At 44.2% G+C, this 24,263-nt stretch overlaps 1 protein-coding gene across 2 annotated transcripts in view; it reads right to left on the bottom strand.

Moving 5' to 3' along the window:
* Scn8a (sodium voltage-gated channel alpha subunit 8) overlaps positions 1–24,263 on the bottom strand; it is a 174,117-nt gene that overhangs the window by 45,028 nt on the left and 104,826 nt on the right. For both annotated transcript variants that reach the window (XM_057791984.1, XM_057791983.1), the window contains exons 12-14: positions 19,028–19,384; positions 7,347–7,479; positions 1,643–1,881 (exon numbers count right to left, since the gene is read on the bottom strand). In XM_057791984.1, the coding sequence (XP_057647967.1) occupies positions 1,643–1,881; positions 7,347–7,479; positions 19,028–19,384 (729 nt within the window). The remainder of the gene's footprint in view (positions 1–1,642; positions 1,882–7,346; positions 7,480–19,027; positions 19,385–24,263) is intronic.

Raw genomic sequence — 24,263 nt, 5'->3', positions numbered from 1 at the left:
GTAAACATCAAAGTCAATGACGGTAATGCACTGTAATCCAGGGGATAAAAGTGAGAAGCAGGAGTTCATCCTGATATATAGAGGGATGGGTCAAAAGTCAAGTGAACAGGAAATTTAGATAATTTAACAGTGTTTCCCTCACAAGTGTTTATTAATTACAAATGGAAAGGAATGACTGCACAGAGAGAAGCCAAGTGACTGAAGGAGGATGGAATGGAAATGGAGACAAATGGAAGCTGTGCTTGGTGGTGGCAATGAGCACCACACAGCCCACTACTGATACTGCACCAAATTATACTGCCCTGTGGGGCCACATAAGCATCAGACACGGACTGAGGGAGTTCTAGAAAACTGGCCTGTAATCTGTGAAGAGTAAAAGTTTAAAAAAAAGGAAGAAGCAGAAAAGGAAAAAAAGGAGAAAGAGGAGGAAGGGAAGGAGGAGAAGGAAGAAGAGAAAGAGGAGGAGGAGGAAGAGAAAGAGAAGGAAGAGGAAGAGAAGGAAAAAGAGGAAGAGAAGGAGGAGGAGAAGGAGGAGGAGAAAGAGGAGGAAGAGAAAGAGGAGGAGGAAGAGGAGGACGAGGAGAAGGAGGAAGAGGAGGACGAGGAGGAGGAAGAGGAGGAGGAGGAGGAGGAAAGATGAGGCCTGATCTGGGCAAAAGTGTGTTTTCAGGATGGGAACTAAACATGGTATTAAAATAACAGTGTGTGAGGGTTGAAGGTGGAAATCCCACGTGTGTGGGATTGTGTATGTGAGTTTGTACAAGAGGAGAACATGAGTGCAGGGAACACTGGGCAGTCCCCACGCTGAATGAAGTTAGCCACGGAGCTGGATGGGGACCCACCCATGATGTACTCCTAAGGAAGGGCAGGGCGCAGTTGAGCGGGAGGACTACTTTCAACTCTTTACTACTAGAACGCAACAATTTTCACTTTTACTAGGAAAACAGATAATCTCAAATGTTAATTTCTTGTTTTAAAGCTTCGTTTTTTTTTTTTTTTTTTTTTTTTTTTTGGTTTTTTGAGACAGGGTTTCTCTGTGGTTTTTGGAGCCTGTCCTGGAACTAGAAAGCTTCGTATTTTTACCTTCTAAATAATATAACTAAATAAATCTATGACTTAACATTATAAGACATGTGGCAGAGGTAAGTTAACAGCAGAAACTGGATGATGGCCCACAAGTTGGATTGGAGAGGAGGCAGTTTGGAATTGAAAGTTTTGAGGTAAGATCCCACAGTGCAAGCAGTGTAGGATGCTCTATGCACAACAACCCCCCATTTTAGGTTACTGTTACCTAAGCCACAAGAGGAAGTGGATTTTTTTTAAGCAATGCAGGGATCAACATGAGAAACAGAACAAGAAAGGGACAAGAAAAAAAAAATCCAGAAATGCTTGGCTCAGGCTGCTAAGCCAGCCCGCTGCTTTTGTTGGTTTCCTGCCAACAGTTCTAAGCAATGGCCTCAAAGCTCTGCATGGGACACAGCAAGGGGCGCTGCACCAGCCGTTGGCACCACACAGACGCGCTCATCTCCAGCTAACCATCACTTTCTTGTTAACTGAATCCCAGCTTCCCAAGTCAGAAAAAGAAGGCCCACGGCCAAACCTTGCTCAAGTCATTGCATCAGGAGACCCTGCTCCGTCTTACCAGATTTCCTACGGCCAAGACGTGCTCGAATTGTGGTGTCATGGGATGATGTTCCATTGCCATAAACAGTGTATTCAGAACAATGCAGATGGTGATGGCTAAGTCTACAAAGGGGTCCATGACGATCAAGTTCACAATCTCTTTCAGTTTTATCCAGTAGGGGTGACACTCCCAGATGAGGAAAGTGTTGGCAAACTTATACCAGCATGGTGGGCATTTCCTCTGAGACTCTTCCAGCTCTGGAGTAAGCAAAGAAGAAAGAGAGCACTCAGTATGCACACACACACACACACACACACACACACACACACACACGGAGAGTAGTGGTTCTCAACCTATGGGGGAGTGTTGGATGACTCTTTCACAGGGGTCACTTAAGACCATCAGAAAACACAGATATTTACATTACAATTCAAACAGTAGCAAAACTAGTTATCAAGTAGCAGCGGAAATAATTTTACAGCTGGGGGCCAGCACAACATAAGGAACTGTATTAAAGGTTTGCATCATTGGGAAGGTTGAGAACCACCGGCACAGAGAGAAAACAGGACACACCGTATCTTCCTCTACTTAGGTGGTTGTCACGTTGGTGGTGTGACTAGAGGGTGCCTGCTGCTGATCCTCAGGCTTCCTTCACAGTCAGGGAGAGGGGCAAGTCCCTTCCCTATCAGCAATGATCTAGTTCTACACACAGCTTGATACTGGGTGCAGGACAGATCCTGGTGGCCTGGGTCTAACCTCCCACTTCAGTTAGTTCAGTGCGCTCGAGCTGGATGATCTAGAGATGGGACCTCTAGGACTCAGCAGCGACGTTACAGGTCCGAGCTGGAAGTGAGCTGCCAAACTCGTCAGACAGGGTACATCCATGCAGTTAAGGGTTAGAGATGCTGCCTGTAAGGCAGTAAGTGTAGAGCCTGGCACAAAGGGAATCCTGGGATACACAAAGGTCTGTGTTCTACAGCGTGTCATTCTGTTTTTGTCAGAGCAGCCATCAGAAGTATAAACACTGAGGCCAGGAATGCCTGGGTCCAAATACTAGGCAAGACACTTACCAACAATTATGGGACCATGAAAAAGTTAAGCCATTTTAATTAATTAATTAATTCATTTATTTTGGTAAAAAACAAGCTGGGAGAGATGACTCAGTCAGTAAAATGCTTACTGTACAAGCATGAGAACCGGGGCTCAGATCCCTAGCACTCAAGTAAGGGCTGAGCGTAGCAGTGCACGTGTGTAACCCCAGTGCACATGTGTAATCCCAGAACATGTGTGTAACCCCAGTGCAAGTGTGTAACTCCAGTGCATGTGCGTAACTCCAGTGCATGTGTGTGACCCCATGACAGAGATGGGCAGATCCCTGGAGCTCACTGGTGCCAGCGTAGCCTTCTGACCGCTGGTATCCATGCACATAGGCACAAATGTGCACCTGTACACACCTAATACTAACACATACAGATGCACACGCACACACGCAAAGGATTAAGCAAGCTAAAATATCTACCAAGTGTCTCAGAACACCCTAGCTGATGGTGAGCACCATGGATAGTGTATCTGGTAGAAATGCTGTCTCTATCAGCAGAAAAGGCATTGCTGGCTGCCCGCCATACATGTATGTACTATGTTTTCAGAGTACAGGCCAATGCCCCCACTTTCAGTGAGGGTGCAGCTCACAGCTTAGGTAGCCACACATGATGCGCCCCTCATGTCCCCTCTGCCTCTCTCCTGCCCTTTCCTGTGCTCACGCTTGCTTTCTTGTCCCGCAGTTCTCTCTATCCCCTTGTACTGTCTTTCTTTCTCTTACCCTTACTTTGTCTTATGCCCTCTCTCTAAAAGAAGAATCTAGGTTTTCAAACACTTCATGTGGCCCATACACAATGGAGGTGAGCCAAGAATTACTCTGGCTGAAGTGAGAGCAGGAGCTTGAGGCCAGCCCAAGAGATGCCCTCCTTCCCAGGTGACCTCCCCAGACACAGACACATGGATGCCCTCCTTCCGGAGGTTCCCCAGACCTGGGAGACTCTTGGCACTGAAAAGACACTGACGACATGGCCTCTCAGACTGTTTAGGAAGCCAAAATTAAAAAGAATGATTGGGTAGCTAAGGCAGGGAGCTACTTATCCTGCAGCCACACCAACCCAGGTACAAGGTTCAGGTGACAAAACTCTCCTCAAATCTCAGGAAACGGAAGAGCTGGGATCACAAAACCCAAGTTCCTCAGCCAGTGAAGATGCTCTTTAAGAAGCCTAACTTAAAACCAGCCAGACGGACATCTTAAGACTAAGGATGTAGGTTTGCAGGCCCCAAGCCCAGTTACACTGATGACATGAAAATACAACTCCCCCAGAGCTGGGCACCCTGTAAGCCCAGCACTCCGCAGACTAATGGAGAAAGACTGCTGCAAATTCCAGCCAGCCTGGGCTAAGTAACAAGGACTAGGCTAACTAGCGCTGCATGGTAAGTCCCCAATTTTAAAAACAAAACCCACCAACAATCAAATAAATAAATAACTTTCCAGTGTTTCCCAGGAAGATGGCTGCTGCCTCCCACTCCTCCCGTCATTCCCTAGCCACGGGCTGTGGTCCAGGACGGTGGCTGTATCTTAGCTACCTAGGATGGGTATCTGACTGGCTCCCTCGTTGCTAAGAAAATGGTTGCCTTGGTTTTCGGATTGAAGGGCCTCAGTGAGAGCCACGTGGGAGTTTGCGTGGGAAAAGAAGTCTGTGAGGAGAATTTGCTTCAGCTTCTCTCTCACAGAACTCCCTCCTTTCCCAAGGTAAATTTAGTTTTCTTCCCCAAAAAAGAAAATGAAAAGGTTCTCTTATTTCCATAAATTTTTGTGGTACATATTTGGAAGTTTGGTTCTGTTCCTTTTTTATCTCCTCTCTTCTCCAAATGTCTGCAGCTCGGTGGCTCTGTGGTGGAAGAGGAAGCCCTGACTGCTCACATTTGAGAGATGACACAATTGCCACACTTTATATTGCACTAGGCTCCAAGTCTTAGCAGAGATCAAGGGGGTTCTCCACCCTCCCGGCCCCCCAGAAGATCCGCAGAGCTGGGGCGAGAGTACAATGAGTGTGGGAGGCAGAGAAGCCTTGGCTCAAGGCAGAGGCTCGTTAGTTTCCTTTTAGCTTTTGTCATTGTCATTAAATATTTGTTTATTCATTTATTTATTCACGAATGAATCAAGGTCTCATTATGCCACCTCATAGGCTCACTGGATCTTCCAGCCTCAGCTTCCCAAGTGACAGGAACGGCATATACACACTGTACCTGGTGTTTTCATGGGGACTTTGCTGTTACTGATCAGGCCCCACAAGCCTCCAAGGCGAAGTGCTTGTTGGGGGAATGAGCTCAGATAAAGGAGTGACATGTTTGAAGGTTTGTGGGGTTTCTCCTACATTGTTTCTGGGTATTCTAGAGGGGTTACCCACATGTCTCAGTCCTAGGAATTCTAGATCTGTTTTTATAGTGCACCTCTAAGTTCACCAAGATGAGGCGTGAGGACCAGGCTTACGGCAAGAGTCTCCTCGACTCAACAACTCCCAGTGGGAAAGAGTCCCCACCACCTCCACACTTTTTGCTGAGCAGAGGAGGTGATAGCAGACACTAAGAGCGCTGGCTGGCTGGACAGCTGAAGGGCAGTGACGCCTGTGGCCAGCTCCAGGGAGTCAGCACTGCTCCACGCACCATCACTAACACTCCTCTCCCCTTCCCCAACATCTCTCCTCCCTTAGCTCTACTGCTGAGGAAAAGTGAGACTGCATTAGCCTGCCTACATCTGACCAGCCCTGAAACACGGCTCTGCTGAGTGAGTTTGCAGTAGAATAGTGAGAGAGGGCAGAGGGAGTTTTTTTCTCAAGCACAGGGTTCTAGAATTCTCCATGATAGTCTTTAGATAGGCAAGAGTCTGTTTCATTGGTTCAAAAGTAATTACTTAAATATTTGGATTAAGATAATATCAGAGATTCCCAATTATAAGTCTGTAAGCAGGAATAATTACTCAGTTAATGCTTTTAATGGAGCAGCAAATAGAGCCAGGTCACTGGTTAAAACCAGTGGGTCTTTGTTAATGTCTCAGTCTCCTCTAGCCATGCAGTTCCAGCTCATCAGTCTCAATCAAAGAAGTCAAGACAAGGTAGGACAGGAGGGGTATCTGGGGGTAGGATGGTACGACACCTATGGGAACAGTTGGACCTACCAGAGGTACCAGAATGGTTACAACCACAACTACAGCCACCTCCATCCCCTGAGTGATGCTTCCATCTTTTTTTTTTTTTTTTAATAAAATGTGTGGCTAGTGGGAAGTAGGAATGTGTAGAGCAGAATGGAGAGAGACAAGGTCAGTTTATAAAGTGCAAATGCCCTATGGCTTATATTCAGCTACGGCTCCAGAAGCAACTCCACGCACAGTGAAGCCCAGTATGTCACCCTGGGCCAGGTCACTGTAATGAGTAATCGGTAATTGCTGCTCTGGATAGATAGTTCTCTTGTTCCGATGTCCCTGCCAATAACGAATGTATCTGCTAGAGTTGTTCTTGTTCTTATACACTTGGAAAGATCCTGTTTTAGTCTCTAAGTGAATAATAAAATTAGCCAAATTTTCAAGCTAGTGTTTCTCAACTTGGAATTCTTACGGTCTGCAGTAATTTCCCTGAAACATCAAGACACAAGCCTGAAGACACTTACTCTACCACATACTGACCACGACAGGAACAGAAAACTAGAATGCACAGTGGTTGTTCAGGCTGAAGGAAGTCGCTCAATTTTTAAAAATTAGACACATGAACTGGCACGCTCTTAAGCCCAGTTATGGTGTATCTCGTTCTTTATCTGGGGTACCAATACTCCTCCGGGGCTTCTTAGGCATTCTCTTTCTGTAGCACCCCAACACACACACACACACACACACACACACACACACACACAGTGTGCTTAAACAACTCAAAAAATAATGCATCCTTAGCAGGATACTCCTAAGGGCCACCACCTCAGGGACATGGTTAGTGCTGAGGCAGAGCTGTGTGTACTCTGGAACAGTTATGTGAAGCTAAACCAGCACCAGAGTTTACCTCCACGAGGGGCCTGGGATCTACACCAGGACTGTGCAGAGGGTGGTAGCTGCCAGAGGTAACATGGCCTGAAGGAAAATTCTCAGCAGTTCCATGGCATGCCAAGCCGTGTCAGGGAGAAACATGTAGCCTGAAGAAGTCAGCACACCAACACCACTGCAGATGGGTCAGAATTTGAAAGTGGCCGCTCTGTCCCTGCGGCACTAAGTCTGGTTTGGGCTTATCTAGTGACACATCACATTTTTTGTGGATATGTGGGGTGTCTGGAGAGTGGCAGAATCAGGAACATGCTCCTTCAGAAAACATGGTTGTGAGGTGAGGTCAGGAAGGGACCCCTACTCACATGCCGTGAAGTCTCACAGTGTCTACCCACGATGGTTTCACTGGAGCCTGTGAGATCCTGCAGCCCTTATCTGAAGTCCTCCCTGCCTATCAATGTAGGATGCTGGCAGGAAGTCTTGATTCTCTAAATATAGCTTTGGGAAGACAGTTTGTGACCCTGGTTTCTATATTTGATAAGATCTATTCCAAAGGCTCACAGAGTTTTAAACGCAGATCCAGGGGCAGGGTCTTATTCCCACACACATTACACACTCACAGATCAGTTGCTCTGCTAAGCAACACAGGGCACCGACCTTCCACTAGCGTATTTGTGACGACACTCATTATGCTATTGATTCTGTCCTTCCGTCCATAGGAGGTAAGCTGGTCCATGGAGACTAAGAGAGACCCAGGGCCTTTCTTCTTGATTTCCACCTCAGTTGTTGCCTGAAAAAAATAAATAAATACCATAAAGCAAATAGGGTGAGTAAAATTTGGTAAACACAGGCTTGGGCCCCACTAGATCATCAGTCCAGAGTGTGAGCAAGGCCTTAAGATCTGCACTGCTTTCATAGAGTCTTTAAAACTTTTTATTAGTTCTTTGAGAATTCCCTATGTGTTTTGATTATGTGGACTCTGGTGCAGGACAACTGTCTATATTCTGTCAATTATGTTTTTTTTTTTTTTTTTTTGGTTTTTCAAGACAGAGTTTCTCTGTGGTTTTGGAGCCTGTCCTGGAACTAGCTCTTGTAGACCAGGCTGGTCTCGAACTCACAGAGATCCGCCTGCCTCTGCCTCCCAAGTGCTGGGATTAAAGGCGTGTGCCACCACCGCCCGGCTCTGTCAATTATGTTTTAAATAAACACTTATTGGCCAGTAGCCAGGCAGGAAGTAGAGGCGGGACAACCAGACAGGAAGCAGAGGCGGGTCAATGAGAACAAGAGAATTTTGGGGAGAGGGAAGCTCCCTCTGCAGTCCTGTCCAGACACAGAAGAAGCAAGATGTGACTATGCTTAAAAAGGTACTGAGCCATGTGGCTAACACAGATAAGAATAATAGGCTAATGTAAGTTACAAGAGTTAATAAGAAGTCTGAGCTAATAGCCCAATCAGTTTATGATTAATGTAGACTTCTGTGTGAGTTCTTTGGGACTTAACGACTGTGGGAACCGGGCAGGACAGAAACCACAGTCAACAGACCCCCTTTGCCAACATCCCCAGGTCCACTCGCCCCCTTCCCTACCCACCCGACTTCGTGCCCTCCTTCCTCTCCAGCAGTTACACTTGCCAACAGCTCCTCAGCCAGGGTGACTTCACACCCTCCTCCCTGGTTGGGATTCGGTCTGGCCCTGAGAACTGCAGTAAAACTGGTCTGGCAAGATATCCTGAGAGTAGCCAACCACTTTCTGATAGGATTTAGGTCCTGCTCCCTAAGACATTTAAAACAAAAGGAAATAAAAAACTTGGCCATATAATCCTACTCACTTTAAGAAAGAGAATGTAATAAATTGGCCATGGATCCTATTAAGTTCTGTAGATGGGACCAAGTCATTTGAATTTAGTCAAATCTTCAATGAACCAAGAATCTGGCTAGGCCCTGAGTACCTTCTCTGGGTAAGCATAAAGCAGGCAGACTACAGCCTGGGCCTGACAACCAGAAAGACTGTTTCCCGTCCTCCTCTCACAGCCATAGCATTCAGCTGGAGTTGTCATCTTGACAAAGTAAAATTCACCCCACCCAGAACTCTGGAGGCTGAGATCCTCAGATGCTGCTTCTGCCTGGAGGAGTGTCACTCCCTGCCCCTTCCAAATGGTGACTATACATCAGCCTGGCTCCAAGCTACAGAAGAAAGTGTGATGAGACTGATCTTAAGTATATTGCACCATATGCTTCTCCAGACATTTAAAAATGGGAAATTAAAAAAAAAATCTCACTTTTATGCTGGTGTGGTGGTGCATGTTTTTAATCCCACTACTTGGGTGGCAGAGGCAGGTGGGTCTCTGTTCCTTACTGCCCTTGGACTATGCTCTTTGTGACTATTCGGCATCAGATCAGTCTTCACAGATGGTTTAAAAACCACCTCTTTAGTAACCATGCTGTCCCCTGTATTATGCCACTTTCCTGCTCCTTCCATGGTGGTTTGGGTAGAAAGTCACCATCTCCACCACAGGAAAAGACATGTTTGTATGAGACGAGAGAAGCATGCCACATCAGCTCCAAAATGATCTTGGTTGTCTTGGAAATAAAACACTTCTGAGGAGCAACTCAAAACCCCTCTGTCCTTATATTTAGATCTGAAGGACAAAATTTATCTCATCAAAGTGTTTACTCACACTGTCCTACTGACCAACACATTTGGTTCACGCGGGTGTTTATGTAGCAGAAGTAAAGAAGAAATGGTGATGAGAAAGAACTGCTTTCCTTGGGATTCCTAACTGTAGTACTATAAAGACATCTGTATATGTAAGAACAACTTAACTGCTATCTCAGATAGACATTTCTCTGAGAAGCCACTTTTTGCTAGTTTCCATTCTGATAGAACATTTAATAAATCAGATTAATCTACTACACTGTAAAAGTGATAATCATGTAAAAACAAACACACAAAGGCTCTATGTATTAGACACTTCTGCCATTGGGTTGACTCTGGATTGTACTAAGTCAACCTTCAATCAATGTACAGTGTATAATGGCAGAGGATTTCCAGAATGTTCCCCTCCAAAGGATGACGACTAAGGAATGGGAAACTACATATAATGACTCTGATATCTTACTATCTTTTTCCTGCATCTGTATAAAATAAGATATAAATTCTTCAGAATATAATAACCTTAAAAACCAAAATTAGTGAAAGAAGGATCTACAAGATCAAGTGAGCTTACTAGGTCATCATGTAGGAGTCCTTCCTAGGAGGCCCACATTCTTGCCTCTGCAGTGCTGGGGACTGGACTCAGGCTATGGCTTCTTTACTCACAATCCTAGCTGTTGTTTAAAAAAAATCTCCACATAAACCACAAAAAAGTTGATTTTCAAACTTATTAAGGCAGAATAACTATTATTTCTGTCTTCTTATGGCAAATGTAAGGAGGTCAGAGAGAGGGTAACCTAGCAACTGGGTTTAACTGTTTGAGAGACTTCTAATCATAATAGATGGGCAAAGAAAGACATTGTACAATAAATCCAAATTTAAGCAGTATGTAGTCCACAGAAGGCCCCAGAAGAAAAACTTCAACCTGAAAATGTTGACCACCCTCAACAAAACATAAGGAATAAATAATCTCTGACCAGCAAGTCAAAAGAGTGGAGGGGAACCCCCAACCACAACAGTTAACCAAACTGTTTTCTGATAACCTTTAACATCAATTCCCCAATAAAAAGGTGCAGAATGGATGTGAAAACAGGCTCCATCTTTCCGCTGCACCCAGGAAACACACCTCAACATCAAGGACAGGCTCACCTTACAAGGATAGAAAAAGATATCCCAAGCAAATGGACAGAAGAATCAAGCCAGTGTGGCCAATTTAGTATCTGACAGAATAGACTTCAAACCAAAACTAATCTAAAGAGATAAGGAAGGAGACTATGTGCTCATCAGAGGAAAAAAAATCTACCAAGAGGGTATTGCAAGTCTGAACATTTAGACACCAAACACAAGAACACCCAAGTTCATAAAATAAACAAACAACAATGAAATACTACTACAGCTTAAATTACATATTGACCCACCCCACACTGATAGTGTGTGACTTCAATACCCCACCTCGCCAATAAACAGGTCACCCAAACAAAATGCTACAGCTAAACAATGTTATAAGTCAAATGGTCTTAGTAGGTAGTTACAGAACAAGTCACTCGAATGCAGAAGAATAAATCTTCTCAGAACCTTATAGAGCTTTATTCAAAACTGACCACATACTTGAACATAAAGCAAGTCGTCTCAACAGATACAAGAAAAATGAAAGAACCCCCTGCATCCTACCTACCAGACCACCATGGATTAAAGCTGGATACCAACAACAAAAGAAACAACAGAAAGTTAGTTTATAAACTCACTGGAAATTGAACAACTCTCTACTGGATGAAAAATGGGCCAAGGCAGAAATTAAGGAAGAATTAAACACTTTTAGAATTGAATGGAAATGAATACACAGCATGCCCAAACCTATGTGATGTGAGAAAGGCAGTCTAAGACACAAGTTCACAGAGCTGTATCGACATAAAAAATTGGAGAGATCTTGTATTAGTAACTTAACAGTACACCTGAATACTCTAGAACAAACCAAAGAAATAATGCCCAAAAGGGGTAGATAGCAAGACATAAACTCAGTGATGAAATCAATAAGAACAAACAGACAAAAATCAATGAAACAAAAAATTGGTTCTTTAAGTTGACAAACTCTTAGTGAAATTAACTGAAAGATGGAAGAAGGTCAGACAAAAAGGGGAAATCCAGAGAATCATGAGAACAAACTTTAAAAAACTATACTCTACCAAATTAGAAAATCTGAAAGAAATGGATAATTTTCTTGATATATACCACCTACTAAAGTTGAATCAAAATCAGAGAAGAAATTTAAAGAGACATACAACCCCAGTGAAATAGAAGTAGTCATTAAAAGTCTCCCAAATAGATAAAAGCCCAGGGCCAAATGATTTTAGCACAGAATTCAACCAGACTTTCAAAGAAGCGTTAATGCCAACACTGCTCAAATTATTCCACAAAAGAGAAACAGAAGGAACACTGCCCAGTTCTTTTTTACAAGGCCATAGTTATCCTGATACCTAAAACACATAAAGACCTAACTTAGAAAGGGAATTACAGGCCAATTTCCCTTATGAACATAGATACAAAAATTCTCAATAAAATACTTGGAAACCAAACACAAGAATATATCAAAGAGATCATTTACCATGACCAAGTAGGCTTTATCCCCAAATGCAGGATGGTTCAACATAAATAAATTGATAAATGTAATCTACCACATAAACAGACTGAAAGACAAAAACCACATGCTCATCTCATTAGATGTAGAAAAGGCCTTTGACAAAATCTAGCACTCATTCATGATAAAAAGTTCTGGAGAGATCAGAGATACAGGGGACATACTTCAACACAATAAAGTTAATTTACAGCAAGCCCACAGTTGATATCAACCTAAATGGAGAAAACCTCAAAGTATTTCCACTAAAATAGAAGCAAGACAAGGTGCTCACTCTCCCCATACCTATTCGATTACAGAACTTGAAGTCTTAACTAGAGGAATAAGACAAGAGAAGACCAGAGACCTCAGTCTACGGCCAGATACACTGAATCTGACAGCAGAGAAAGTAGTGAACAGTCTTGAACTCGCTGCGCAGGAAAGGCTTTCTGAACACTGATAGCACAGGCACTAAGAACAACAAATAATAAACAGAATCTCATGAACTGAAAAGCTTCTGCATGGCAGAGGACACCATCATTCTGAAAAAGTGGCAGGCTGCAGAATAGGAAAAGTTCCATTGTTCTTTGCTTTTGATTTAACCAACTAAAGAACTAAGAAAAACTGGATATCAAGAAAACAACCCAGTTAAAAATAGGGGGCAGAGCTAAACGGTGTTCTCAAAAGAAGAAACACTGGAAGAAATGTCCGACATCCTTAGTCATCAGGAAAATGCAAATCAAAACCACTTTCAGATTTCATCTTATACCAGTCAGAGTGGCTGAGATCAATAAATAACACAGCTCATGCTTGTGAGGATGTGGAGTAAGGGAACACTCATGCATGGCTCGGGGGACTGCAAACTTGTTCAGCTGTACAGAAAGCAGTGTGGTGGATCCTCAGAAAGCTGGGACTAGATCCACTTCAAGACCCAGTTACTCCATTCAGGCATATACCTAAAAGCCTCTGCATCTGTCTTAGGTAGGGCTTTTATTGCTGTGAAGAGACACTGTGACCATGGTAACTCTTATAAAGAAAACATTTAATGGGGATGGCTCGTTTCCAGTTTCAGAGATTCAGTCCATTATCATCATGACAGGGAGCATGGCAGTGTGCAAGCAGACGTGGTGCTGGTTGCATCTTGACTAGAAGGCAGCAGAAGTTGACTGACAGACACACTGTGGGAAGCTTGATCAAGAGACCTCAAAGCACGGCCCCACAGAGCCACACTTCCTCCAACAAGGGCACATCTACTCCAAGTCCATACCTTCCTGTGAGATCATGTGGTTCAATTACATTCAAATCACCACAACATCCCACCACAGAGACACCTGTGTGGCACTGCTCACTGCTGCTCTATTCTTAACAGTCAGACACTGGAAGCAGACTAGATGTCTATTAGCAGATAAGTGGATAAAGAAAATGTGGAACACCAACACACTAGAATATTACTCAGATGCTAAAAAATGAAATGGTGGGGGGAGTGGATCACCTAAACTCAGGATAAGTTAGTTCCATCTCTTCTAACCCAAATGCAGGGTCTATCAGGGTGCTTGGCTACTGATGTACAGCCTCCTGAACTGAGTCCTTCCCACAAAGACACTAATGCTTCTGCAGGGGGCTGGTTCTGACCACAATTCTCCAGATTTGCCCAAGGAAGCTCCAACTTCATTCCGATTCTAAATTGCTCCCACAAGAAATACACAACTGAACTTTATCTGCCAGGTACTTTCTTCGAACTAAACTGTATAGTGTTTGAAACGTGTCCTGAGAGCCTTTGCAACCATCAACCCAACATCCCATTTAAACATTTCTACATTCTCACGGGATTCTGCTTTGGAACAATCTACAATAACTCCTTTTCCTCAAAGAGGCTGTAAAGTCTTAGAAGGAGACCATCCTCCTAAGTCAGGCAAGTCGGTTCTTCTATCCCTAGGGCCAAGAGAGGGAATGGAGCACGAAGAACACATGGGAGATAAGACTGTGAGCACCTCAACATCAAGGTCAGCACATCTGACCTTCATGACAATGAAGACATCAGTGGTACCCCTCTCTCGGGGAGGAGACAAAGCTTGGACATTTGCAATCTGCCTCAACAGGTTTTCAAGTTCAGTGGGATTTCTGGGCGCTGGTGGCACCTGTTTTCTTTATGAGAAAGAGCAAAGATTCTCACTCTCCCAGTTCAGAGAGAAAGACACAGAAAGTCTCCTCCTCCCATGCTTCAGCACAAACCAAGCGCAACAATTCCTGAACCATGAAAAGGAAAACCATCATTCAATCCCAACCACACAATTAATGAAGATGTGAATGTTTTTATGAGATGCTAATGATAGAATGCCTGAAGTAATTTTTTAAACTGTTATTTATTTCATGTGAACGGGTGTTCCCTGCATGCATGTCTGTGGAGCACATGCATGCAATGCCTGCAGGATCCAGAAGAAGGTATCAGATTCCCAGGAACTGGAGTTACAGACAGTTGAGAGCTGCCCTGTGGGTGCTGGAGATCAAGCTAGGGTCCTATGGAAGAGCAACTGGCGCTCTTAACCTCTGAGCCATCTCTCCAGCTCCCCTTCTTCCGTTGTTTTAAGCAGTGTATTGCATTTCTTTTATTTTCTTTTTCTTTTTGTAGAGACAGGGTTTCTCTGTAGCTTTGGAGTCTTTCCTGGAACTCGCTCTTGTAGACCAAGCTGGCCTCGAACTCACAGAGATCCGCCTGTCCCTGCCTCCCGAGTGCTAGGATTAAAGGCATGTGCCACCACTGCCTGGCCCATATTGCATTTCTTAACTGAACTCAAAGAACAAAAATACACATGTGGTGTAACCTAAGCGTGGACACTGGCGCTACAGCATCAGTGGCTCCTCTACCAGCCAATGAAACATGAGCATGTGTGAAGACAAGTTAATTCTTAGTTATGGGCACACTCCAACATGTCTGATAGTGGGGTTACTGTATCTCAGCCCAAAGAGACGGTGACTAGTTTCTGGTATAGGCTACCAGTTAGTAATTAATACTTTAAATTTCATAACAAAAATTATAATGTCTAACATAAAAGTATTAATATGTCCTTTTAAGAAAAATGGCTATTTCCCTAAATTTGTAAAGAAGCTATAGTTTAGCTGTCAGAATATCTCTTGGGCTTTAGGAGACCTTGGTTTCACTTCCACATATACAAGTTACCAACTCTCTCGCTGAGGACAAATATCACCACTTTATAGTGTGGTCACAAAAATTATGTGATAGTTAGATGTGGTGGCACATCTATACGTTCAGTACTTGGGAGGGTGAGGCTGGAGGATCTTGAGTTCCTTGCCAGCCTGGCTTACATATAGTGATCAAGGCCAATCTGAACTACACAGTGAACCTTGTCTCAAAACAGGTAACTAAATAAACAAAACCCAAGAGTTAGAAACATAGCTCAGTCACAGAACAGTTGCTCAGAATGTGCAAGGTCTTGGGTTAGACACCTAATACCACAAACAACATGGATAGCTGATAGATACATAAATAAGAAAATCACAAGGAAGGGAAAAATAAATAACAACTTCTCGTCCCAAAGGCAACTTCCATAGTCTTCCATCAGTTGTCTTTTCCCCTCTATGTCTGTCTTTATGTGGATCAGATCTCAAGCCACATAACAGATGCATCCTACTTTGTTTGGTTCTTCATGGGCTGTAAATGCAACGAACACATTTTCCCACACCAATAACAACCAGCCCTAAACGAGACATTATGGCTTCTAATAAAAGGGTGCTCCTAGTTTATGAAGACCCTGAGGATGACGTGTGATGTGGGATTCCCTTCTGTATGCTGTGAATATGTTTTATTACCACTGAATAATAAAGAAGTTGCTTTGGCTTATGGCAGGGCAGAATAAAGCCAGGCGGGAAGTCCAAACAGAGATATAGAGAAAGAGTAGGCAGAGTCAGGGAGATGCCATGTAGCTGCCAAAGGAGACAGACACTGGAAACTTATTGGTAGGCCACAGCCTCGTGGTGATACACAGATTAATAGAAATGGGTTAATTTAAAATGTAAGAGCTAGCTAGGAATACATCTAAGTCACTGGCCAAGCAGTGTTGTAATGAATATAGTTTGTGTGATTATTCAAGTCTGGGCAGCTGGGAAACAAGATGCAGTCTCCGCTTATAGATATGCTCTTGCCTACTGCCTCTTCCTGTCATGGTGGAGCTCTGGTCTCCTGGCCTTGGGACTCTTCATTCTGTCACCATCATCCTTAGAGCCACTTTAAAGACTCTCCTAAGTGCCTACTTGGTACTGGACACTAGGATCCTCTGAAGGCCCCAGGAAGAACTCTGTAGGCCACAGTGCAGGGAGGAACAGAAGCCATACTCCACAGCTATCTGCTCAACTGAACCTCAAAAACATTTCGTCCACACAGTACAAAAGAAGCCACTCACCAAACTAAACCTAGCCAAACCCAACTTAACCCAACCCAACCTAACCGAACTCAACTCAACCCAACCCAACCAAACTCAACACAACCCAAACTTAACCCAACCTAATCAAAGCTAACTAAACCAAACCTAACCAAACCCAACTCAACCCAACCAAACCTAACCAAACCCAACCCAACCCAACCAAACTCAACACAATCCAACCCAACCTAACCAAACCTAACAAAACCCAACTCAAGCCAACCCCAATCAAACCAAACCTAACCCAACCCAACCAAACCTAACCAAACTCAACCAAACCAAACCTAACCCAACAAAAACTAAACCTAACCAAACTCAACAAAACCTAACCTAACCAAACCAAGCCAAACCAAACCTAAGCAAACCTAACCTAACCCAACCTAACCAAACACAACCAAACCTAACCAAACCCAAGCCAAGCCAACTGTCAAGACTGACCATACCTTAAGCTGAAGTTGAAGACACTTCCTGGACATCTCATCCCTTTTCTTTGGGGAAAACATCGACTTTATTATTTGACTTATAAACCATAAACCTTCCAGTACAACAAAATTCAATTTGAAAATTTGAATTTTGGAGCTGCCCCAACTGCACTACCACATGACCTACCCTGACTTTCTACTGGTGTCAATTCTGTTTCATTTCCCCAGAGAATGTAACTAATCAGGTATCAAGCCCAAAATTTGCCCTAGATACAGAATCAGTGAAAATCAAGTAAAAAGGTAATATAATGGTGATATCTTTGTTTATTTTGGCCAGCTCTCTGGGCTGCAGGACTTGAGTTATTGTTTATCATTAGTTCTCATTGTAACTTTAAACAATCAAGTCACCAGAAGGGCAATACCCAAGCCAGTGAACAGAGATGATGTTGAAACCAACCGGAAGAAAAGGACTGGGTTTTCAGAGTGTAACACTTCTAGAAATAATTTATAGACTGGTCTAGAGGTGTAGCTCCGTGGGAGAGTTTTGGCCTTGCATGTAGAAGACCCTGGTCAGATCCCAGCAACAAATTCAACTGTCCTGCCAGACACAGAAAGGAAGGGGACATTTGTAGCTTGTAGGAAGCTAAGTAGCACCAGGCGGTGGTGGTGCACGCCTTTAATCCCAGCACTCGGGAGGCAGAGGCAGGTGGATCTCTGTGAGTTTGAGGCCAGCCTGGTCTACAAGAGCTAGTTCCAGGACAGGAACCAAAAGCTACAGAGAAACCCTGTCTGGAAAATCCAAAAAAAGAAAAAAGAAAGAAAAAAAAAAAAAAAAAGAAGCTAAGTAGCTAAGGGACAAGGCATTTTCCTTTTAAATAAACGGGCAGAGAGATAGGCAGCAACCTCAAACACATTCAAACTGACCTCTGAATTGTTGTTTTCTTCCATTTCTGTCTACCCAGTGTGTGGTGCTGGAGAGGGAACCTAGGGCTGGTGGCACGCCAAACGCCACGTCTTCCATAAAGCTACTGTGCTAGCCCTATCTTTTGGATTGTTTGGCTAACAACTGCCCTATGCAGCTGTAATACAGATGGCTCAGAACTATCTTATCTCCCCCACGATTATCCACTTTCTTCCCCACATGCATCGTGCTAATTAAAGGGCTGGCTGTCTTCATGCTGTTAGAGATACTGAGTGGTTACAACACGGGGCCAACATGCTGCCTCAGGGGCTCACACCCGCTGCAGAGGCACTGAAGACCTTTGAAGAGTTGGAGATGGAAATGGTTAGGATTACTGAGGTATAATAACTTAAAACCTTAAAAAAAAAAAAGAGCTTAGAATTTAAAGAAATGCTAAGACATGGCTTTTCCCAAAGAGGGGACCATTACTGAGGCCTTAAACAATCGATTCCCTGAAGCTGTCATCTGTTGCTCCTTCAGAGCCCGACAACTGACCCCATTTAAATTTATCTTCTGCTTCCATGTCCTTCCTCCCCCATGAACCATGCGCTCCTCACTCGACCTCCCACTCCCCCTCCTCATTTCTTCCCATGCCAAGCCTTTCTGAGACTCAGGGTCCAGTTCTCTCTCGGTCTCAACTACTGGCATTGCTTGTCTGGTATAACCTCTACCCTGGCATAATGCATAAACACTCCTCTTTGGAAAAAATCACATCTCATCCTTGTAGAAGGGCAGAAAATTATTCAAAAATAATATTTTAAAAAATAGAAACATTAAGGTCTTTAAATTCCAAGCTGTTTTCCTAGTAGGAAAAAAAGACAACGGAAGAGAAGCAGTAATTTCAAACCGGCTCAGATTAGGTCACTGGCAGTGGCAACTGGTCAGTTTCATTCCATCCTGCAGTCAGTCAAAGCAGGTGTGTACGGGAGGGGCAGAGGGCAGACTGATTTGCCCAGGTGGAGGGAAAGATTAAGAGGCAAAATAAAAGGAGCCCAGCAACAAGGAAGGCAGGGCAGGAGGAGACAAGCCAAGTGTAAAGGAGAGGATTAAGGGAAGATTAAGAGGCAGAAAGGGGGAAAGGGAGTAGGGACAGTTGGAAAGACAGGAAAGGCAGCTGCGTTAACCAGAATGGAAGGCAGCCTATGAGGCCGGCCGGCAGGACGGGCAGGAGGGGGTGCAGGAGCCGAGACCGCCATGCCTAGCCTGGTCCACTGTGTACTTCCTTACACTGTCTGTAGCTGCCTTATCTATTTTCACCTCAGGCAGGAGCCGCCCGATGTGGGAGCCTGGCCCGATGAGCGACACCACGCCATTGCAGTCCACGGTGCTGTTGCGCTTCACGCTGCGCCGCAGGCTGGGGAAGATGCGTGAGGAACGGCTGCACTGGCTGTAGCCGCTGTAGCCGCTGTAGCTGCTGCGGCGCTCGCGGGCCCGGATCGGGATGAAGAGCGAGTCGCGCCGGCCCTCGCTCTCCTCCACCGTGCTGTGCTCATCGTCTGCGAACTCGTTCTCTGAGCCAGGGTCTCGGAACCTCCCGGGGCCCCGGAAGCTGAAGATGCTGCTTTTGCTGTTGTGGCGGGAGAGGAAGGGTGAGCCTGGGATGCTCAGCAGCGACTGCAGAGGACAAGGGAGAGAGAGAGAGAAAGAGGGGTGTGTGAGAGACCAACCAACCAGCAGCCTGATGCACCCCTGCCACACACCAGAGATTTCAAAAGGACATCCAAGGTCTGTTACTGCTCATCACATACTCTTAATCACATCCCGCTGCCCATACACCTGGAATCGCCTGTCTCCTCGCCTTATGGACCCTGCACGCAAATCAGTTTTTGGGTTTTATTTATTTATTTATTTATTTATTTATTTATTTATTTATTTATTTATTTTTGTGCTTACTACCGGCTCTCACAGAAAGTGCTTTTAAACATCGCCCAAGCTGGACCCCAAAGCCCACTAGCAACAATTGTCCCTCTCTCCACAGGTGCCCGTCTGGGGCTCTGATACTACTACCAAATGCCACTGGTTAGTTAGTGAGCTGCCATGTGATTATCCCTCCTCCACTTTAAAGCCAACAGCTTTTAAAATCAGAATTTTAAGTGGTGTGAATAATTTATCTCCTAATTTGGTTGGCTGTAAATTACATAACCCCCAGCACTCTCATTTTCCAGGAGCACTCTACCAAGGTTTCATTTTCCACCTTCAACACCTGTTTCCATTGCACCTTCCCTCCAAAATTTTATGAAAGTAAATTTTTATGCTTAAATGTGTTTTATTGATTACCATGGAATACTACTCTGCATCAAGAAAAATATAAATAGGCAACCTTAAAATTTAAAACTTTCTTCTGTGACCATGAGTCCCTAAAACATTTTTCAAATGATCTCATTCAGTTTTCATTATAATTTTTATGAATGTAATTGATCACATCACACACACAGTATACATGTGACAAGCAAGTAACTTAGACGCAGTTATTAAAGTGCACCTCTTGATGAGATGGCTATTTCTTAATTGTGCCTCACTGGTGACAGGATTACTTATGAGTAGAGGGAGACACGGCTCACCCACGCCCATTCCTAATAATTCATTTTAAGTGTTGGGAAGCTTTATTCATGCAAATATAATCTTGGAAAGAATTGTGTTATAATGTCATTCAATTCTTTGAACTCCTTCCAAGTTATAAACCAAAAACCACATGGCAAACCACCAGTCAGATGTATTTATTAGAGGAGCTGTCAGCCAACAAATTCACTCCTCTTTCCATCCTGCTGAGACGCACTAGCTGGTAAAAGCTGCCCCGGCCCCGTCTGCTGGACTTCTGAGGACCTCAAGTAGGGTGGTCTTCCAATTCTCGGGACACCGTGCTACTTTCTCCCTTCAAGGCAGCTAACACAACAGAAAAGGGAACACTCAAAACTATGCTTTATTTTCATCAAGGTAGGCATTTTAAAATAAAATGGCTCTATCATAGTCCCTGCTTTAAATACACTGTATCAGTCTTCAGGCTGCAGACTCGGACGGGCCTCCTTAGTTTACGGGAGTCTGCAACTCCATCTAACTGACAAAGTGTTCTCAAGGCCAAAGAAAGTGGTCAAATTAGTCTTGTTTTCATTTGAAAAAGCATGGTCTCATTTTTTTAAAAATATGTTTCCCCCTTACAGTAACCCAGTCCTGACATGCCAGAACCTTCGTAATTATTTCACTCTTAAGAGACACATGTAAGGAAGAGAGGGATTCAGAAAGTTTCATAGAGGAGTTGGGCCCCTGTGTTAGAGAACACTGTGTAGGTGTGACACTTTCAGTTGTCCTTTTATCTGACATCCTTAAGGAAATGAGCCATACAGGCCACCTGGGGAGTGAAAAAAGGGAGCTCCTGAAAAGAGAAGGGGGGGGGGAACACCCCCATCCCCCCCCACGCACAGACACAGGGGGTGGTTTTTGGGTAACAGGGCTTGATCTTAGGCACAACTCTATATAGGTTAAAGGTTAGGGGATCCGGTTCTTGAAAACTGATTGACTGTAAAATATTCAAGTGCTCCAAGGGAGATGAAAGTCCACTGGGAAAACCAGTTCTGGGGGGCTGGAGAGATGGCTCAGAGGTTGAGAGCACTGGTTACTCTTCCAGAGGTCCTGAGTTCAATTCCCAGCAACCACATGCTAGCTCACAACCATCTATAATGAGATCTGATCTGATGCCTTCTTAAAAAAAGAAAAGAAAGAAAAGAAAACCAGTTCTGTAGGAGAGAGCAGCTTGTTCCACGACTGGCCTGAGACAGCCCTCGCTGCTCCCAGTACTGGTTTTATCAAGTTAGTCTTTGAGGGAACTTTCACAATTCAAAACTGCAACAGGAGTTTTTGCCCTGGAGCTTAGGCCTAATTATCTGCTAAGGTACACACTGAGCACACACACACAGCGAACGTTAAAGGAGAGCTTCTCCAGTGTATTCTGTGATAATCCCAGAAGGGCAGCTGTGCTCAGAATTCGGTCCTTGTCTCTGTGCTGTCGACAATTCCATTTCTGGTTCTATGCGCGAAGTGTTTCAGGCTCCTGTCTCTTTCTGTATTGTACAAAGCCCCTGTCCCTAGATGGGTTACTTCTCTCTGAAGAATTGTAATTCAGTGCCCTTCACTCTCAAACCTGTGTCTTTTGCTTGTGTGATTTTCCTGATTTGGCTCTAAGTAACCCACAAACTTCTGAAACACGTCTGAGTTTTACCACTGGAGGTCACATGAAGACACTCACGGTCAGGGCTAGGGGTGCAGTCCACTGACAATCTTGCCCAGGTTTCACAAGGGTCTGGGTTCTACCGCAGCACCACAAAGAAAAAAAATTAAAAAGAAAATAAATTAGAATCATAGGTCCCCTCCGCATCTGTGATGGTGATGCCACTGTGGAGACTCCCGCAGCACACACTGGCCTTGTGGGAAGAAGCTGAGTTTGCGTCACTCTCAACGTCCTCCTCACTGTTCCGCCACACCCTGGCACTGAGAGGGGACGTCGCTCTGGTTAGAGTCCAGAATGCTGGCTGCATCATGTTTGTAAATGAGAGCTGATATCACACGGGTACACACACAGCCAGTTCCTACACGTCCTTCTCCCAACTGGTGCCAGCAGCAGAACAGGGCCTCTCTACTCCACTCTCATCTGACTTGGGCACCCTCACTGGGTTACTGCTTCTTTCCCTGAACCTGCTCTACTCAATGTATGCAGGGAGGGCAGCATTCACAGATCAATGCTAGCACAAAACTTACTGGCTTACAGTAAGACAAATGAACACTAGGAAATTTTATGACAATTAACGTTGTCAGAACATCAGAGAGTACAATAATTTTTCTAGGAATTCATTGTTACATTTTACAATAGTACAATTCATGAACAATTGGGAAAAATAGAAGAAGTTTAGTAAAAATGACTGGCTGGAAGATGTTGTCTTAAGAAATAAAGACAAAAGCTGGGCATGCTGTCATCCCAGAACTCAGGAGGTTGAGGCAGGAGGATCACACAAGTTTGTGATCAGGTTAGGCTATAACACCAAATTCCTATCTCAACAATAACAACAAACGACAAAGAAGCAGGACCATAGCCAGAAGACTTTACGCCTCTGTCCCCACAGCTGCTCCATGAAGGACCACACTGAGACAGCGCTTCACAGTACCAGAGGCAGGTTTGAGAAAGCACAAGGCTGGAAAGTCTGAAATAATTTGGGGTCTATGTGGGCTGTAGAGGAGGTACTTAACTATTGGGTACTCAGCCCTAGAATGGTTTGGAGCAGGGAAATATTAGCTTATAAACAAAGGAAGTAGCTAGGGACAGTAGTTTTGGATTGGTTAAGTTACACATAAAGGGCACACTCAAAAGCAACTATGAAGGTGGATATAAGAGAAACTCAATAAACTATGCAGTAGCTCAGAAATCTGAGACCTCACTAAAAAGACAGATGGACAAACAGAACAGGAGCATCTCTGCTATCTCCCACAGTCATCTTTGATAACCTGTATCCTAGGACACGATTGAGTGCGCTTTACTTAACTTCACTGTTTCCTCAAATGTGCACAGGCAGCTGCCCCCTCCAGGACTGTGCCCTTCAGTGGCTCTCACACTCTTCCTCCCCAATGTTCAGCCTACTGCACCTTCCGTCAAGTCCTCAGCAGCAGCTTTTCATTATTGTTAAATCTCCCTGGAAATCACCTACAAGCTCCTTATGGGCACATGCCTTTTTCCCTTATCTCTGTATATCCCTTGGACTGTTTTGTATATAGTAGCTACATTCCAAGGCTCGTGCTCTGATTATACACCGCAAACTGGACATGCTCACATGTAAGGGTCCCTGTCCCTCCTGAATGGGTCGTGTTTCATTGACACTTCCTTGTGAGTTAATTGCTACCTAAAGAAAGATATTTTATTTGACAATAAACTTTAATTTTATTTAATAAAATGCCTATTGTGTCTCAAAGCCGTGGCTCTATTAACTCCTGGGATCAAATCAGATTTATGAAATGAGCAGGTCTTACTTCTTATTTTTAAAATTCTTCTTACCAAACAACTAAGTATCTCAGCTCTTCTCTGACAGTCAAACCAGGCTACTAGGAAACATGACATGTATAGATTTTTCTTGGGAAAATAGCTCTCAGGTGTTCTGGACTTAAGGGATGGACTTAGGTTTTCCACACACAAGTCTGTATTTGTCCACAGGCTGCAATCACCGGCTGTTTGAACTATGTATGACACATAGACAGGTGGTTTTAAATCTCTTTCATCTCTCACGTTTCCTTCCCAACAGCACAGGGATTCCTTACACGGGATCCAGGGACTTCCAGTCATCCTCAGAACTATTCAGCATCCTCCCTCCAACCAGCTCAGAACCATGTGGTGATAGTACTATGTCTGCGTATCAGTGAGAAAGAATGGCCGGGGAAGAAATTCTAGAGGAGAAGGGAACTGAGTCCAAATGGAGGCCCTAGTGCCTATTAGTTCATAGCCTGGATACATTAGCAA

This window comes from Chionomys nivalis, chromosome 17 (assembly GCF_950005125.1).
Source record: "Chionomys nivalis chromosome 17, mChiNiv1.1, whole genome shotgun sequence".
NCBI lineage: Eukaryota > Metazoa > Chordata > Mammalia > Rodentia > Cricetidae > Chionomys > Chionomys nivalis.
This window is presented reverse-complemented; position numbering and strand designations above follow the sequence as displayed.